The 19,544-nt window shown below is 43.1% G+C and overlaps 2 protein-coding genes across 3 annotated transcripts; one reads left to right on the top strand and one right to left on the bottom strand.

Moving 5' to 3' along the window:
* Positions 1-2,812: 2,812 nt before the first annotated feature.
* LOC106574878 (polycomb protein eed) lies at positions 2,813-10,888 on the top strand. 2 transcript variants are annotated; one of them, XM_045698045.2, is made up of 11 exons: positions 2,813-3,046; positions 3,649-3,801; positions 4,167-4,259; positions 4,380-4,571; positions 4,687-4,768; positions 4,951-5,042; positions 5,209-5,342; positions 6,975-7,080; positions 7,198-7,356; positions 7,588-7,661; positions 10,333-10,888. In XM_045698045.2, the coding sequence occupies exons 1-11, from the start codon at positions 2,930-2,932 to the stop codon at positions 10,457-10,459; spliced, it is 1,329 nt and encodes a 442-aa protein (XP_045554001.1). In that variant the 5' UTR covers positions 2,813-2,929; the 3' UTR covers positions 10,460-10,888. The 2 variants fall into 2 exon arrangements, with proteins under 2 accessions (XP_045554001.1, XP_045554003.1); XM_045698047.2 differs by having other exon boundaries at positions 2,882-3,017.
* Positions 10,889-11,134: 246 nt separating this feature from the next.
* Positions 11,135-17,690, bottom strand: LOC106574699 (protein Hikeshi). The gene is made up of 5 exons (XM_014150710.2): positions 17,499-17,690; positions 16,514-16,751; positions 16,121-16,272; positions 11,625-11,743; positions 11,135-11,373 (listed from the first exon to the last, which is right to left on the bottom strand). Exons 1-5 carry the CDS (start codon positions 17,526-17,528, stop codon positions 11,319-11,321), a joined length of 594 nt encoding a protein of 197 aa, XP_014006185.2. The 5' UTR covers positions 17,529-17,690; the 3' UTR covers positions 11,135-11,318.
* Positions 17,691-19,544: the final 1,854 nt, after the last annotated feature.

Below are 19,544 nucleotides of genomic sequence, written 5' to 3'. Positions count from 1 at the left end.
TGCAATAGAGATTTCGTCATCTGTGGATCTGTTGGGGCGGTATGAGAATTGGAGTGAGTCCAGGGTTTCCTGGATGGTGGTATGCATTTCAGGGCTACAGATGTGAGTGCTATGGGCCTGGTGTTCTTAGGCACAGGGTCTATGGTGGCTTGCTTGAAACGTGTACGTAAAACCCTCACAAACTTTTACAGATGCACAATTGAGAGCATCCTGTCGGGCTGTATCACCGCCTGGTACGGCAACTGCACCGCCCGCAACCGCAGGGCTCTCCAGAGGGTTGTGCAGTCTGCCCAACGCATCACCGGGGGGAAGCTACCTGCCCTCCAGGACACCTACAGCACCCGATGTCACAGGAAGGTCAAAAGGATAATCAAGGACAACAACCACCCGAGCCACTGCCTGTTCACCCCGCTAACATCCAGAAGGCAAGGTTAGTACAGCATCAAAGCTGGGACCAAGAGACTGAAAAACAGCTTCTATCTCAAGCCCATCAGACTGTTAAACAACCATCACTAGCACATTAGAGGCTGCTGCCTATATACATAGACTAGAAATCACTGGCCACTTTAATAATGGAACACTAGTCACTTTTATAATGTTTACATATTTTACATTACTCATCTCATATGTATATACTGTATTCTATCCTATTCTACTGTATCTTAGTCTGTGCCGCTCTGACATTGCTCATCCAAATATTTATATATTCTTAATTCCATTCCTTTACTTTAGATTCTGTGTATTGTTAGATATTACTTGTTAGATATTACTGCACTGTTGGAGCTAGAAACACAAGCGTTTCGCTACACCCGCAATAACATTTGCTAAACACATGTATGTGACAAAGACATTTTGATTTGATTTAATACAAACTGGGTCAGACAGAGGTTGAAAATGTCAGTGAAGTATGCGTCCTGGTAATCCGTCTAGCCCTGCAGCCTTGTGAATGTTAACTTGTTTAACCTTTTACTGCAGTGGGCTAAATCAGGGTCACACAGTGTTTCTTGGTAGTCTTAAACAAATCTACTTTGAAACAAAAGTATACCTCACACACATGGTTATGGCCTAAAAAAAGGAGAGATGAAATTCATTCAATTTTGAATCTTAATATTATACTTTATATACTGTTCGATGGTTCAGGGGGCATAGAGCGATTTCTTATAGGCATCCAGATTAGTGTCCTGCTCCCATGAAAGCGGCAGCTCTAGCCTTTAGCTCAGTGCGGATGTTTGGGATATTTATTTGACCTTTAACTAGGCATGACAGCCTACCGGGGAACAGTAGGTTAACTGCCTTGTTCAGGGGCAGAACTACATTCTTTTTTTTTTTCCAGCTCGGGGATTCGTTCTAACAACCTTTCCGGTTACTGGCCCAACGCTCTAACCACTATTTTTTTAAATGTAAATTAAATTTTTTATTTTTTATTAACAAATATCAACAAACAAAAGAGGAATAGTCACATGCAAAGAAGCATACAAACAAACTATTTACATTGCCAGGAATCCTAAACAAACAACTTATATTCATTAATAATACAACAAGTTTTAATTGCCTTTTTGTTTTTCATTTTAGTTAAAGTGGTGCCATATTGTTTAAACTCATTTATAAAGTGAAAAAATTTAGGTTTTGAATATGAAATGTACCTAGTATTATTAGCAGTTGAATTAAATATACTACATCTTTATCTATGTCAACATTTCTGAAATAAATCATTGTATCAAAACCATTAAATAGTACAACCAGTCCTATTTTTTTTGTAACAAAATTCTGTATGTCAATCCAAAACACTCTACTATAAATATAGGCAAAAAACTAATGCAAAATGGTCTCCTCCTCCATTCCACAGAAATCATAGTTATATTCAATATTCAGTTTGAATCTTTCCAAAACATGTTTCACAGGATAAATTCTATGTAACATTTTAAATGAAACTTCCTTTACTTTGTTACCGATACAATATTTGTTAGCAATTTTCCATGCTTTCCCCCATTGTATATCACCATAGATATTTGACCAAAATAATCTTGCTGAGGGAATTGTAGTATCACAAACAATATTCCTAATCTGTTTATTTCTACATTTATCTTTGACGTTAATATTTCCAATGAATATATTTTCATGTAAATCTATGTTACTTACATCAATCACAGAGGAACTTAAGAGATTCAACCCCCCTTGGAATCGCATCAAAAACAATTGCATATTCTTTCGGGGTAATTGGAATTTGAAACTTAGCAAGAAATTCCCCATATGAGAGTAGATATCCATCCTTATTCAGTAACTGACCAACCAAAATAATTTTATTCTCAAACCAGTTACGAAAAAAAAGAGACTTATTTTTAAATCGTATGTCTTTGTTGTTCCATAAAACGTATCTGTGAGGGGGAAAAATTGTGTTTATACGCAAACATCCAAGATAAGATTGCCTGTTTATGGAATTTGGCCAACTTTACTGGGATTTTATCAATATCAAAATTACATCGAACCAAAAATTCTAAACCACCAACAACGCTCTAACCACTAGGCTACCTGCCGACCCAACACAGTGACCATGTATGTATGGTCACTGGGTTCCGGTCTACTTAATTAACAGGTGTCTCCCATAGACACTAATGCAATAGTTGCTGGGTCTGGGTACTTAGTTCATTGGCTTTTATTGAACCAGAAAAAAAACGGCGAGTGGGGTGTCTCACTTCCTCTTCCGTCTCTGGCTTGACTATTTTTTCTCTCTTCTCTAGCTCTCTCTCTTCTCTTGCTCTCTCTCTTCTCTAGCTCTCTCTCTTCTCTAGCTCTCTCTCTCTCTCTCTCTCGACTAGACTAGACTATTTCCGGTACGTGTGGGACTTTTATTGTGAAGACCGAAGGAAATAAAAGACCCGGAAGTTATTCTCCGCGGTCGCGCTATGATTGAATCTGAGAAGGACAGAAGATGAGGAGGGAGAACATGTCCGAGACCCCTACCGAAGCGGGAAAGGAGATGCCGACAAAAAAGCAGAAGCTGAGCAGTGATGAAAACAGTAATCCCGATCTCTCTGCAGATGAGAATGTAAATTCGGTTTTGTTCTGTTTGTATCGGCGCGGACATGAAAAACGGTTAGCTAGCTAAGTAGCTAATGTTAGCTTGCTAGCTATGAAAAGTTACGCTAACTAGCAAGCGACTGGTAGTTGATTTTGGAGTTCGTGATGATAGCTGGGCCTTTCCCTTTGTTTCAACTAGGCCTAGATTTTTATTTTTTTAACTATAGATACCTAGTTAACGTTAGTTGTGGTTCTTTCCCTTTCAAACATTCCAGAACAGGAAATAAGAAAAGTAACCTTCAACGAGCAAGGGATTCGAGGCAACACTGCAAAGGGCCTCCACCTAAAATAGCTAGCTGGCTAGTTATGCTCTCTAGGTAGTGTTAGCTATCAAGCTATGGACTCTTCTGGGATTGTCCAAGTAGGTAATCATTAGCCAGTTGTCAGTTTAGTTTTTCTAGTCTATCTCAAGCCCCTCACACCCAGGTACACCTCAGATGGCCTCATGGTAGGCCATCCCACTTCTGACACCAGTGTAGTCGAACAGGGGATGTAGAACATCCATTGCAGGCTGCAAACACATCAACCACAACCAACCCCATCTTATGTTGCTATAATTTCTGTTTGTAGGATGATGCTGTCAGCGTTGAGAGTGGGACCAATGTGGAGCGCTCAGACACACCCACCAACACAGCCAACGCTCCAGGCAGGAAGAGCTGGGGCAAGGGCAAGTGGAAATCAAAGAAGTGCAAATACTCCTTCAAGTGTGTCAACAGCCTCAGGGTGAGCCCATTTTATCAAGAATATTTCCAATCATTTCCAACTGCAGACATGTCACATCTTGTCAATAGGCCTACTTTTGATTCCAGAAATGTCATAATCTCAGCCTTGGACTTGGCATGCCTGTTATAAGTGTGTGTGAACTGTGCTGCTTATATGATACTGTGTGAGTTGTAAACAGCTGAATGAAGGTGTTCTAATGTTACGGGTGGGCTCTGAACCCAGGTCTCCCACAGCAGAAACCAATGTCTTGACCATTAGACCAAGAGGGAATTCCTACTTGGGCCGAAGTTCACACTGATTTTGAAGTCGCAGCCAGGGCTACCTCACCATGAGTTCAACTCATAATTAACTTGTTCTTTACACAGGAGGACCATGGCCAGCCATTATTTGGGGTCCAGTTCAACTGGCACAGTAAAGAAGGGGACCCGCTGGTGTTTGCTACTGTTGGGAGCAACAGAGTAAGTATCTTGGCATCACATAAACCATGTTGAAAGTGTAATAGCTGACTCGTGTGGTGTAAAATACAGACTCATGTGCCACCTGTCACTGCTGACTATGTGATGTCCTTAATTTACCAGGTAACACTGTACGAGTGCCATTCCCAAGGAGAGATCCGACTCCTGCAGTCATACGTGGATGCCGATGCAGATGAGAACTTCTACACCTGCGCCTGGACCTTTGACACCAGTACAAGCCATCCCCTCCTGGCCGTGGCCGGGTCGCGGGGCATCATTCGGGTGATCAACCACATCACCATGCAGTGTATCAAGGTGGGTGAATTTCCAAGTAGTTTTATCCGATACACTAGGGCTGGAATTTACATTCGTGCATAAGGGAGGGGTTAGTTGTGCCATCTCTGAATATTTTCGTTGTTTTTTAATGCAGCACTATGTGGGTCACGGGAACGCCATCAACGAGCTCAAGTTTCACCCCAGAGACCCCAACCTCCTGCTATCCGTCAGTAAAGGTAGAACAACTCTGCACCATAGCTGGGACTTCATATTTCCTCAACTGACCTGACCTTTTGAGAACTAAACAATTTACAATTAGGGCTGATTTATAATCTGTATGTATTTACATCATTAACAGAATGACTTAACATAAAATCAACTGTGTGAATATCTCATCAGCTTTGTGTTTTGTCTTTAGACCACGCCCTTCGTCTGTGGAACATCCAAACAGACACACTGGTGGCCATCTTTGGAGGTGTAGAAGGCCATAGAGATGAAGTCCTCAGCGCAGTGAGTACACGACACTACCACAACCATCTCTTACTGGCTTTCTTGAGCAATAGAAGTCAGGGATTTCTATGTGTATGTGACAATTGAAAATGGCGATACAATATGGATCACACAAAAAAGAAATGACAGATGAATGATATAATAATGAAAAATGTCTCTGCGCCAGGACTTTGACCTGCTAGGTGAGAAGATCATGTCGTGTGGAATGGACCACTCTCTGAAGCTCTGGACGATCAACTCAGAGAGGATGCAGAAAGCCATTCATGGGTCCTATGAATACAACCCTTCCAAGACAAACAGGTGAAAATATTGGTTGTGGGCAACACGCGTACGTGTATTCTCATGTATATTTCAGTCATTCGGCAGACTTTTACCCACAACAAAGCGTGTTAAATAGTACAGTGTTGCCAGGATACAGTGAGAATCTCACTTTTTTATTTAACTAGACAAGACAGTTAAGAACAAATTATTATTTACAATGACGGTGTAGGAACAGTGGGTTAACTGCCTTGTTCAGAGGCAGAACGACAGATTTTTACCTTGGCAGCTCAGGGATTTGATCTTGCAACCTTTCGGTTACTGGCCCAACGCTCTAACCACTAGGCTACCTGCTGGTTACTGGCCCGACGCTCTAACCACTAGGCTACCTGCTGGTTACTAGTCCGACGCTCTAACCACTAGGCTACCTGCTGGTTACTAGTCCGACGCTCTAACCACTAGGCTACCTGCTGGTTACTAGTCCGACGCTCTAACCACTAGGCTACCTGCTGGTTACTAGTCCGACGCTCTAACCACTAGGCTACCTGCTGGTTACTAGTCCGACGCTCTAACCACTAGGCTACCTGCTGGTTACTAGTCCGACGCTCTAACCACTAGGCTACCTGCTGGTTACTAGTCCGACGCTCTAACCACTAGGCTACCTGCTGGTTACTAGTCCGACGCTCTAACCACTAGGCTACCTGCTGGTTACTAGTCCGACGCTCTAACCACTAGGCTACCTGCTGGTTACTAGTCCGACGCTCTAACCACTAGGCTACCTGCTGGTTACTAGTCCGACGCTCTAACCACTAGGCTACCTGCTGGTTACTAGTCCGACGCTCTAACCACTAGGCTACCTGCTGGTTACTAGTCCGACGCTCTAACCACTAGGCTACCTGCTGGTTACTAGTCCGACGCTCTAACCACTAGGCTACCTGCTGGTTACTAGTCCGACGCTCTAACCACTAGGCTACCTGCTGGTTACTAGTCCGACGCTCTAACCACTAGGCTACCTGCTGGTTACTAGTCCGACGCTCTAACCACTAGGCTACCTGCTGGTTACTAGTCCGACGCTCTAACCACTAGGCTACCTGCTGGTTACTAGTCCGACGCTCTAACCACTAGGCTACCTGCTGGTTACTAGTCCGACGCTCTAACCACTAGGCTACCTGCTGGTTACTAGTCCGACGCTCTAACCACTAGGCTACCTGCTGGTTACTAGTCCGACGCTCTAACCACTAGGCTACCTGCTGGTTACTAGTCCGACGCTCTAACCACTAGGCTACCTGCTGGTTACTAGTCCGACGCTCTAACCACTAGGCTACCTGCTGGTTACTAGTCCGACGCTCTAACCACTAGGCTACCTGCTGGTTACTAGTCCGACGCTCTAACCACTAGGCTACCTGCTGGTTACTAGTCCGACGCTCTAACCACTAGGCTACCTGCTGGTTACTGGTCCGACGCTCTAACCACTAGGCTACCTGCTGGTTACTAGTCCAACGCTCTAACCACTAGGCTACCTGCTGGTTACTAGTCCGACGCTCTAACCACTAGGCTACCTGCTGGTTACTAGTCCGACGCTCTAACCACTAGGCTACCTGCCGCCCCGAACTGTTGATTTTCACCTTGAAAATGTTTGCTCCTTTAACCGATGATTCGGTCTTCTTCTTACAGGCCATGGGTCTCTCAGAAGATCCACTTCCCTGACTTCTCTACCAGAGACATCCACAGGAACTATGTGGACTGTGTACGCTGGCTGGGAGATCTGATTTTATCCAAGGTAAGACTGTGAGAATCTTTTAGTCCAAACACATACGTCACATCCTGTTATTAGGTTGTGGATCCCATTGTGACCCTCATAACCCCTACTCCTTTGTTCTGTTCCTCTCCTGACCAGTCGTGTGAGAACGCTATCGTGTGTTGGAAACCAGGGAAGATGGAGGACGATATTGACCGCATCAAACCAAACGAGTCCAACGTGACAATCCTGGGTCGCTTCGACTACAGCCAGTGTGACATCTGGTACATGCGTTTCTCCATGGACTTCTGGCAGAAGGTAAAGATGATATTTCCCCTTTTGTTGTGTCTGGCTTTGTGGAATCCCTTATCTGCTACTGTTCATCCCAGTATTGTAAGCAAACAGTGGTTTGGTGTTGGAACTAACTAAATAGATGCAAGTTTGTTGTTTAACATTAAACAAAGTATAGTATTGTCTCCACATAGAAAGTTGTCTGAAGCTCAATTTATATTGTTTGACTATTGAAGTAACACATGTCTTGTCCTATAGATGTTGGCTCTGGGAAACCAAGTGGGGAAACTGTACGTGTGGGACCTTGAGGTAGAGGACCCCCACAAAGCAAAGTAAGAGTCCGTAGGGAAACTGCACGTGTAGTGGTGTTGGGAAAGCTACTCTGAAGATATAGTTTACCAAGCTACCAATTACTTCACACTGGAAGAAGTTAAGCTACACTAAAGTTTCTTTTTCAAACTAGTTACTTTGAAAAAGTAGTTCACTACATCCAAACTACTTTTTCAAACTAGTTACTTTGAAAAAGTAGTTCACTACATCCAAACTACTTTTTCAAACTAGTTACTTTGAAAAAGTAGTTCACTACATCCAAACTACTTTTTTTACATACTGTATGATGATTTTTCACAATCTGTAATTTAGCCTAATGATAGGGTAACATTTGTATTTTTGCCTAAATAGACATATCCAAATGTAATAATTTTTCATGGTGGCCATAAACAGTAACTGGTAATGTTGTATAGTTTAGAAAGGTCTGGAACTAGCCTGTCTGGTAAATGTTATAACTTGCTGAGGTGTACTCTTTTTAGAACACAAGCTCAAGTACATGGTACAAATATAAACAAACAAATTCTAAACGACTTCGTATAAGATTTCCCATTTCTTAACAGTAAAATACATCTGATCTAAAGGTCCACTGAGCAGCGCAGAGACACCATTCAAATGTGTGTAGACTTGTTACAACTTCCGTCTGTGACCAAGAGAACGCGGTCTTTCAATTCTGTGAAATTATTTAGTGTTTTTTATTTATTTTGAAAGCTCTAAATCCGGCTGAGAATATCACAGCGAGATGAAACCACAAACGGCTGGACTCAGACTCATATGCCATTTCCCAGGCTCACTTGCTCAGAAGAAATCAATTCTTTGTCTGGATTGGCCAGAGAATGTGACATGTCACTCCCTATGAACATGAAGTGTCACGTTTCAGACCCCACAAGTCCGCGCCCCAGAGCGTGGAAGCAGAGAGCACAAGTCCGCGCCCCAGAGCGTGGAAACAGAGAGCACAAGTCCGCGCCCCAGAGCGTGGAAACAGAGAGCACAAGTCCGCGCCCCAGAGCGTGGAAACAGAGAGCACAAGTCCGCGCCCCAGAGCGTGGAAACAGAGAGCACAAGTCCGCGCCCCAGAGCGTGGAAGCAGAGAGCACAAGTCCGCGCCCCAGAGCGTGGAAACAGAGAGCACAAGTCCGCGCCCCAGAGCGTGGAAACAGAGAGCACAAGTCCGCGCCCCAGAGCGTGGAAACAGAGAGCACAAGTCCGCGCCCCAGAGCGTGGAAACAGAGAGCACAAGTCCGCGCCCCAGAGCGTGGAAACAGAGAGCACAAGTCCGCGCCCCAGAGCGTGGAAACAGAGAGCACAAGTCCGCGCCCCAGAGCGTGGAAACAGAGAGCACAAGTCCGCGCCCCAGAGCGTGGAAACAGAGAGCACAAGTCCGCGCCCCAGAGCGTGGAAACAGAGAGCACAAGTCCGCGCCCCAGAGCGTGGAAACAGAGAGCACAAGTCCGCGCCCCAGAGCGTGGAAACAGAGAGCACAAGTCCGCGCCCCAAAGCGTGGAAACAGAGAGCACAAGTCTGCGCCCCAGAGCGTGGAAACAGAGAGCACAAGTCCACGCCACAGAGCGTGGAAACAGAGAGCAGACAATTGGTCTTTGTGCCACTCAGGCACAGGATAGTATGGCGTTCAGAGAGCTTTGTACACCAACATGTCAGTCAGAACCAGTCCAGAACCGCTCAGTCCCCCATACAGGGGACTTAACATCTAAGTTTTAAACAAACTGTTTGAAATGAGAATTAGACAGGTCTGATGCTGAGAGAGGACTTTTGCCTAGTTTACCCATATTTTATTTTTGCAAAAGACATTTCTAAAGTTCACTTCTGAAAACACCAAGAATTGAATTTAGTTCAACTACCACCAAGCTAAAGCAAAATGTATTCCCACAGGGGACCAGTACAGAGAAAAAAATGTATGAAATGTATGCATTCACTACTGTAAGTCGCTCTGGATAAGAGCGTCTGCTAAATGACTAAAATGTAAATGTAGATCAACTTGTCATTTTAAATACATGTATTTCACTACATCACTTTACGTGAAGGTGGAGGACCAGCAAAGTTAAGTCAACCTCCCACCAATACACCTCACCTAAGCAGTAGTCCATGCCTAGATGGTAGACTGCCTGAGAGAAGTGAAGGCCAGTAGAGAGCACTCCTCTCCTTATGTATAATGTTCCAGGGCTGTGACAGAGACGCCACAGAACAATTAGACAGATATTTCACGCGATGTATAAATGTGAAGCATCCGCTTGGCGTTTCCTTTCACTACCAAATATGGTAGTGAGAGAAAGCAAAGTGGCCGGCAGTGGGAGATGCTGGAGCAAGATGGATTTTGGCCGACATTCTGCAAATGTGTCATTTTCAAAATGTTGATCTCAATACAGTTTTCTGTTCCCAAAGCTACAATCTGTTACGAACAGAGTGGACTAAGTAAAAAAAAAAAAAAAGAGATTGTTTAAAAGGAGTGCAAAAGCGAATTAAGTTATTGCACACGTGTACTTCAAAGTAGGCATTCCTAGGATCTCGCAAGCTCGTGCTTGGCTCTGCCCACTGACCCATTTGTTTCCATTTGAAATGACGGGCGGTGGTCTATCTTGGTTTAGTTATAACAATCTTCGGAGACACGGTCTTTCTGTTGTTTCACCAAATACATTCTAACCTGGCTCTCCGTTTCAGGTGCACCATCCTCACCCTCCCAAGATGCACCTCTGCCATCAGACAGACCAGCTTCAGCCGTGACAGCAGTATCCTGATCGCAGTCTGTGACGACGCCTCTATCTGGCGCTGGGACCGCCTGCGATGAAGACCACATTGGCAACGAGCAGCCAATTCTATTATGACAGACCAGTCACTTTGCTGTCAGGAACCAGAAACATTTTCCAGGTACACATTTTCTGTGTATAGTCTGCATCAGATCTGTCCCATGGAGGTGTTTAACATCTCAGAAACCACTCCCAACATGACAACGGTGCTATAGGTCTGCACTGAAATGTATACCTGGAACCCACCAATTATTTTCCTTTTGTTTCCCATCTCCGGGTTACACTTATACCAGCCCATCCTTATTAAATCCATGAGGGGGGTGTAAAGGTGAGCAATTTGGGGAGAAGGGTGGAGAATCAAAACTACAACCCTGGAGCTCTTCAAGCATTCTCCTCCCTTCTCGCTATTTAGTTCCCCTTTGCTTGCTATTCACTTTTTAATGGGCTTTAATAAATGCTATTTTTCTAAAGGCTTCTTGTCTCATTCCGAGAGACTTTTCAAGCTTCAGTACAAGTAAATATATGGTCAGCTAAGCCCAGGCCATCTGAATGCATGGAGAATAGGAGTAAGGGTGTTAACTAAAAGGTTAACTGCCCCAACAGTGCATCTCATGACTAGAAATGAAAGTTTTCAACAAGAAAATAAATGAAGCACCTAGGATCAGCTTGTATAGGCAAGCTAAATATGTACAGAATAAAGTAGCGGTGAAAAGAAAGAATTTTAAGAAACGTTTAATATTTGACAAAACACCTAGTAATTGTTGCTATAAAAGCAGATCTCTTTTCGTCTTCTGTGGAGGACCATTCCTGGACATTATGGAGCAGAAAATGAAGTCTTTGGTCTTCTCTGTCCATGCACCTTTATCATGGTTTTTAATACTGTGGTATCATCGAGACAACTCAAGTCTTCCAGAAATGAGGGTTTTGAGCCATGCGCCTCTGGAAGTTCTCATACCTGGGGAGAAAGACCAGAGGAGCACATGACTTTATGCTTTTGATTTAGGAAGCACATTCAGATCTTTTGCAGCATCCATGCTTAACTGAGTGATTGAGCAATTCCTCAAATGTTAGTTTCCTTGTAGCCAGCCCAATAACCACAGGTTCCACAAACGTGGGTTAGGCAAATTGAAAACAATTGATTGGGTTAATTCAAGCAGGTGTTTAAATGGCCTGACTTTGAATAGGACCAACAGGGAATCATTTTACCATTTGAGGATGGAACTGGCAGGGATGAACATTTCTGAGGGGTTTGGAGTCATCTGCGACTGGGAAACGGCAAAAGACGAGGAGAAATTATACAAACTGTCCAGCATCTTCTGAGTGAACTGAGGAGAGAGAGTTGAGTTTGTCAGCTGAGTGTGTAGGTGCTCTTAGCAACATCAAAATAAAAGTCCTGCACTTGTGGACAAAAAAGGAATGACTTGTGGGGGATGTATTTTGACACGAGGTAAGCAAAGAGGAAGTGGGTCTACATGTTTGAAAAGTCTCAATACGATCCTTTAGATCTGGTCTCAAATACCCCCTGTCATAACTGTTCTGCCCACTGACTTTTTGTGCAACCTAATACAATTGAAAACGTTCGTGTGCCTCTAGAAAGTCTACCCCCCCTCTTGGATTTCTTCCCATTTTGAGATTAAAATGGGCTTTTTTTTTTTTTCATCTTCACAAAATACTCTCAAAGTGGTAGAAAACATAAAAGATTTATGAAAATTAAGTGCCAATATACCTTCATTAGTTAAACACCTTTGCAGTGATTACAGCTGAGTCTTCTTGGATAAGTCTCAGAGCTTTGCACACCTGTATTGTGCAATATTTGCTAATTCTTTTCAAAATGCAAGCTCTGTTAAGGTGTTGGGGATCATGGCTAGGCAGTAAGTCTTGCCAGCGATTGTCTAGCAGATTTAAGTCAACTGAGGAACTCGGACATTCACTGTCTTCTTGGTAAGCAACTCGAGTGTAGATTTGGCCTTGTTGCAGGTTGTCCTGCTGAAATGTGAATTCCTCTCCCAGTGTCTGGTGTAAAGCAGACTGAAGCATGTTTTCCTGTAGGATTTTGCCTGTGCTTAGCTCCATCCAGTTTATTTTCATCCTGAAAAAATCCCCAGTCTTTGCTGATGTCAATCATTCCATGATGCAGCTACTCAGTGATGTATCAGATTTGCCACAAACAAGGCTTTGCATTTAGGCCAAAAAGTATCTTCCTTTGCTGTGTTTTTTTGCAGTATTACTTTAGTGCTTTGTTGCATACATATGCATGTTTTGGAATCTTCTGTATATTTGTATTCTTTTCACTCTAATTTAGGTCATTATGGGGTCACTACAATGTTGTTTATCCATCCTCAGTTCTCTCCCATCACAGCCATTGAACTCTAGCGGTTTTAAAATCAGGAATGGCCTCATGGTGAAGTCCCTGAGCAGTTTCCTTCCTGTGCTGCAGCTCAGTTCAGAAGGACGACTGCATCTTTGATGTATCTGGGTGGTTTAATACAGTGGTTCCCAAACTTTTAATAATCCCGTAACCCTACAAACATTCAACCTCCAGCTGCGTACCCCCTCTAGCACCAGGGTCAGCGCTGCTCTCAAATGTTTTTTTTTGCCATCATTGTAAGCCTGTTACGTACACACTATACAATACATTTATTAAACATAGGAATGAGTGAGTAGTCATAACCCGGCTCGTGGGAAGTGACAGAGCTCTTATAGGACCAGGGCACAAATAAATCATTTTGCTCTTTTATTTAACCATCTTACATATCAAATTGTGAATAACTCACCCCAGGTTAATGAGAAGGGTGTGCTTGAAAGGACGGACATAACGCTGCAATGTTGGGTTGTATTGGAGAGAGTTTCAGTCTTAAATCATTTTCCACACACAGTCTGTGCCTGTATTTAGTTTTCATGCTAGTGAGGGCCGAGAATCCACTCTCACATAGGCACATGGTTGCAAAGGGCATCAGAGTCTTAACAGTGCGATTTGCCAAGGCAGGATACTCTGAGCGCAGCCCAACTCCAGAAATCTGGCGGTGGCTTCTGATTAAATTCACATTTTCACAGAACCACTTGAATGCAATTTCGATGAGGCTCTCTTGTTCAGATATCGGTAAGTGGACTGGAGGCAGGACATGAAAGAGAACCAATCCAGTTTGTGTCATCCGTTTCGGGAAAGTACCTGCGTATTTGCGCACCCAGCTCACTCAGGTACTTCGCTGATCCTTGACATTGTCCGGAAGCTTGAGTTCATTTGCACACAAATCATACATTGATGGAAAGACCTGTGTGTTGTCCTTGTTAATGCAGACAGAGAAGAGCTCCAACTTCTTAATCATAGCCTCAATTTTGTCCTGCACATTGAATATAGTTGTGGAGAGTCCCTGTAATCCTAGATTCAGATCATTCAGGCGAGGAGAAATAAATAAATCGCCGAGATAGGCCAGTCGTGTGAGAAACTCATCATCATGCAAGCGGTCAGACAAGTGAAAATGATGGTCAGTGAAGAGAACTTTAAGCTCGTCTCTCAGTTCAAAAAAAACGTGTCAATACTTTGCCCCTTGATAACCAGCGCACTTCTTTCTGTATGTTGTAAAAGTGTTACATGGTCACTGCCCATATCATTGCATAGTGCAGAAAATACACGAGAGTTCAGGGGCTTTGCTTTAACAAAGTTAACCATTTTCACTGTAGTGTCCAAAATGTCTTTCAAGCTGTCAGGCATTCCTTTGGCAGCAAGAGGCTCTCGGTGGATGCTGCAGTGTACCCAAGTGGCATCGGGAGCAACTGCTTGCACGCACATTACCCCTCCACTATGTCTCCCTGTCATGGCTTTTGCGCCATCAGTTCAGATACCAACACATCTTGACCACCAAAGTCCATTTGATGTCACAAAGCTGTTCAGTACTTTAAAAATATCCTGTCATGTTGTCCTGGTTTCCAGTGGCTTGCAGAAGAGGATGTCTTCCTTAATTGACCCCCCATAAACGTAACAGACATACGCAGGAGCTGTGCCAGGCCTGCCACCGTCTGACTCATCCAGCTGTAATGCATAGAATTCACTGGCTTGTATGCGAAGCAGTATTTGTTTCAAAACATCTCCTGCCATGTCACTGATGCATCGTGAAACAGTGTTGTTTGATGAAGTCATTGTATATATTTTTTTGGCATCTTCCCCCAGCATTGTTCCAGCCATATCCGCGGCAGCAGGAAGAATTAAGTCCTCCACAATAGTGTGGGGCTTGCCTGTCCTAGACACTCGGTAGCTCACCATATAAGACTCTTCTAGCCCCTTCTTATTAATGGTATCTGTTGCTTTTATACATGTCTTACTACTTGAAAGTAGTCTTAATTCTCTTATTTTTCAAATTGGTATGTTTTTTTTTCTAAATGTCTGCGCAACAGTGAAGGTTTCGAGTTGTGAGAGTACTTTTGCACATAACACACTGTGGCTGAGGAAAGTCACTACTCTCAATAAGTGAACCCCAAATCAATGTTGTTCTCATATTTGCGCCTCTTCGATGGTCCAACGTCCCTGTGCGTGTTCGGTGCTTTCCCGGGTAAGGGGGCAGTAGCTCTTTGGCTGCATCAGATTCACAACTGTCAGTGTCCATGCTAGCTGGGCTAACAACAAATGTAGAATTACTGATGCTAGCATTGGATGTGCTTGTGGAAGCAGACCAACTTGTGTCGCGACAGGTGCAGGTGACGTCGCTGGTAGTAGCAGTACTACCAGTAGAGCTGGTATGTGTCTCATGGACGCGGGCCTTACTTTGTTTAACCATCTTACTCGAGAAAACGGAATGAGCAGCAGCTACGTTTGGCTACATACGGACTGTTAGTGGAATTCCCACGAGAGAGTAACGGTTAATATGATTGGATGTTAATTATTTGACAGGCTCCGTTGACTGTTGCACTGAACACTAGATGGTTAAATTTGACTTTTGGCGGTGAAAAGAGGCTACTCAGGCAAGATAGAAACCTCACCCAAATGTATAGCCCCGTTGGAAAATATAAATTGACTGTTTTTTAAAATGTTTATCACATTTTTATTTGGCGTACCCCCGATGGCATTGCGCGTACGTACCCCAGTTTGGGAATACCTGGTCTAATACATCATTCACAGCATAATTATTAACTTGACCATGCTTAAAGATATTCAATGTCTGATTTGTTATTGTTACCCATCTCCCAATCACTGCCCTTTGAGGCTTTTGAAAAAGCTACTTGGTCTTTGTAGTTGAATCTGTGCTTGAAAAGCAATACTTGACTGAGGGACCTTACAGATGTATGTATGGGGGACAGAGGAAGGTGTAGTCATTAAAAAAATGTCAGCCGCGTGAGTCCATATAACTTATGTGATTTGTTAAGCCGAATTTGACTTCTGGACTAATTTAGGCTTGCCTAAACAAAGGGGTGAATACTTATGCAACTATAGTTTAGTTATGTGTTTTTTTAAATGTGTAGCATTTTATTTTCACTGACAGCATTTTGTGTAGCTCAATTACAAAAAAAAATACAATTAAATTTAACACTAACAGTAAGGTGAAAAAAGTTGAAGGGGGTGTAGACTTTCCATAGGCCCTGTAAATACACCCGTGTTGCTAGTACACAGCAATCAAAGCAAGCAGCTTGAGTATTGACTCGTACATATTATTAAAGGAAGGTTATTTTCACTGATTATGTACACTGCAAACCACCCATAATGTTCTAACCTGCATAAAGGAGTCAACAGCGCACACAGTGGCACCTGATACAGGCGTCTGTTGGACCAGCTGCTCCAAAGGCTCAATAGACACACCAACTTGGGCCATGGAGGCAAGCTGAGGTACTGTCATCATTCCAAATGGATGCTCTCCACCCTCACCTATAGGAAGACAGCAGAAACACCAAGTGGTGTGTAACTTTTGCTCAACAGTTTACCCACCTTTTGCAAAAAAATGCATTGAAAGAATATGAAGGGTTATTTCTTTTCCACCGCAACTGGCGATCAGTTTCCCACCTATTGTTTTACCACTACATCACTAACACACACACACTGACAAAACACCTTGTGACAACTACTAATGTAGGAAGGACTTTATTAAATACATTTGATTGATCCTCACCTGGTTTTAATTGAGATATTTTAAAGATGGCACTTGGTTTGTCGTTGGTGATGAAACCCAGGAGCTGCCAGACCTGCCCAGCGACAGGGTCCGGGAAGGAGAAGTAGACAGCTCCACCCATCCCCGCAGGGAAAGGCACTGTGCCCAACATGAACACCACTACATGGTTCACATTCTCATAGTCTGGTAGGTTGAAGACAAACTTGTCACCAGCAACCTGCTGGGGGTCAGTCTGGACCTAAAAGACAATTGTGACTCCTACTTGAGCTGGAGTTATTTCAAGAGGTACTCTTCATTTAATTAAAGGCACAATCTGTTTTTGTATTTCAGCAGTTTGACCCTGCCACGTTTTTGTGGGTAAACTGATAAATGGGGGTAGGTAGGGACCAGTGGAGGCTGGTGGGAGGAGCTGTAGGAGGATGGGCTCAATGGATGGAATGGAATGAATGGAACGGAGTCACACGTGGTTTCCTTGTGTTTGATACTGTCCCATTAATTCTATTCCAGCCATTACAATGAGCCTGTCCTCATAGCTCCTCCCACCAGCCTCTGGTAGGGACATCATGATGAATTTCTATAGGGACGCTTACATTCATAGACAGCCATGCATGCGTGCAAGTCCATGGACCTGTCATGGTAGTAGGAAACATACTTTGAAGCGATACATTTTCTGTTTAGAATGACGCCCAAAAACAACAAATATTTGAGCACAATCTGGGTTATGATACTAGCTAGCTAGGGTAAGAAAAGTTGTACAAGCTAAACGATGTACACACAAACCACTGTCTCTGTTAAGCTCATATCATAGAGCATTTATAACTAGCTATTTTGTTCAAGAATCAATGGGTATATGTTGCCTACGAGTAGAAATGAACAGTGAGCAGCCGGGAATATAATAACACATTGTTCCTTCATATTAAATGTGTAGCTAGCTGTCATTTCAGTCCCAGGTTAGCTTGCTGCCGTTAGCACGTTCCATACTTACCAATCTACCAGCAACCAAACATCCAAACATTGTAATGTCCTTGGTTTATTTTATATTTCGGTCAAGATGACTGTCTTACACTTAATCGATAGCACCAGCTGAGTCCATTTCACAAAACTCCCGAGAAAGTTAGCTAGCTAACTCCAACGTTTTGTTACTCGTTCGTTCTGCTTCAGACCACGTGTCTACGAGAACTTCCGATTTGTTTGACATTTCAAAATAAAAGCACCCAGAAAGAAAGTGATAAAATGCTCATTAGAATGTGATAGAACGCTTGCGTGGTTCTAATAGGTAGGCTGTTTGTTTAAGAATTAGAAGAAAAACATACAAAAAGAAAGCACCAGAAAAAACAAATGTCTATAATCTAAGATAAATTGTATTGTGATGTGACTGCCGAAAAATACACAATGTGGGTCCATGGAAGTATGAAAACAGAAATACTTAGGATAGTTCTGTGTAACCAACATAAGTGATAAAATCACAAAAGATCCATCCTATATCTCTCCCACACAAGAGGCCTTTACTTGCAGGTTTATATTTGGAATTGAAGGAGCATTCAGTAGGAATCTGTCAAAGGCTTCATTGTGTGGCCTAAATCTGAGGATCTGTTCCAGTCACTGATGCATGGCTCGGAGGAGAATGTTCGGGTGAATGTGAGCTATTCGTCATGGTCTGTGGCCTCTGAGTCTACTATATTCTTGGTTGGCTTGGAATTAATCCTACATTTTAAACAATTGCCATGGAAGTCATGAGCATTCACCTATTATTGGCTTATTGGTCATCTAACATTGGGATATATTGGGGAAATGTAACCTAGATTTGTTTCATTGAAGAGTATCGTATTTTATTGAAACTGGTTGCACTGGGTTGAGCAATGTTTGTTGATATGTCAATATAGATTGAATAGCACCAATGCCTGCCACAATGAATCCATTATTGTCAGCCAGGCCATAGTCACCAATATCTAATAACTGTCACCAAAAGCTGCCAAGGTAAACCTACACCCCCCTGACTATGATTATGTGGACTTTTATAATCACACTCTATCAAACTCTATTGGTTTATACTATAGCTTTCTCTTTCCATGAAGTCAAGCACTCCAGCATTCCAGTGATGTGATAGGTTAGAGTTGGCATCATCCATTACAGATAAAATTGGATAACTGTGACTTGTGTCATGTGGCCCCTCCTGTTCGGACTGGAGTTGTCCATTGTTGTCTTGCCTTCAGATCCTTTCTCTGAAGAAGACTGCAGAAGACCCCTGATCCAACTGGAAGTCTACCATGTATGGATCCACATGGCCCACTAAGTGGAGGAGGAATTGCCTGAACTATGTGAGTAATCTGGATCCAGTGTTGCCTCTATGTGTTTACATGTTCATGTTATTATCAGGCTTCAGACTACTACTGAATTCAGAAAATCTCTATACTCTGATTGGGTCAATAGACAATAGACAGTTGTGCTACATTTGGGACAACTTCAAGCATATGGGTTGTCAAAACATTCATTCATAACCTTCATAGAGCCTTTATTCAATATATACTGCTCAAAAAAATAAAGGGAACACTTAAACAACACATCCTAGATCTGAATGAAAGAAATAATCTTATTAAATACTTTTTTCTTTACATAGTTGAATGTGCTAACAACAAAATCACACAAAAATAATCAATGGAAATCCAATTTATCAACCCATGGAGGTCTGGATTTGGAGTCACACTCAAAATTAAAGTGGAAAACCACACTACAGGCTGATCCAACTTTGATGTAATGTCCTTAAAACAAGTCAAAATGAGGCTCAGTAGTGTGTGTGGCCTCCACGTGCCTGTATGACCTCCCTACAATGCCTGGGCATGCTCCTGATGAGGTGGCGGATGGTCTCCTGAGGAATCTCCTCCCAGACCTGGACTAAAGCATCCGCCAACTCCTGGACAATCTGTGGTGCAACGTGGCGTTGGTGGATGGAGCGAGACATGATGTCCCAGATGTGCTCAATTGGATTCAGGTCTGGGGAACGGGCGGGCCAGTCCATAGCATCAATGCCTTC

Source organism: Salmo salar, chromosome 16 (genome assembly GCF_965601325.2).
Source record: "Salmo salar chromosome 16, fSalSal1, whole genome shotgun sequence".
NCBI classification, from domain to species: Eukaryota; Metazoa; Chordata; class Actinopteri; order Salmoniformes; family Salmonidae; genus Salmo; species Salmo salar.
The sequence above is the reverse complement of the archived record's forward strand: the minus strand, read 5'-3'. Positions and strand labels throughout refer to the sequence as shown.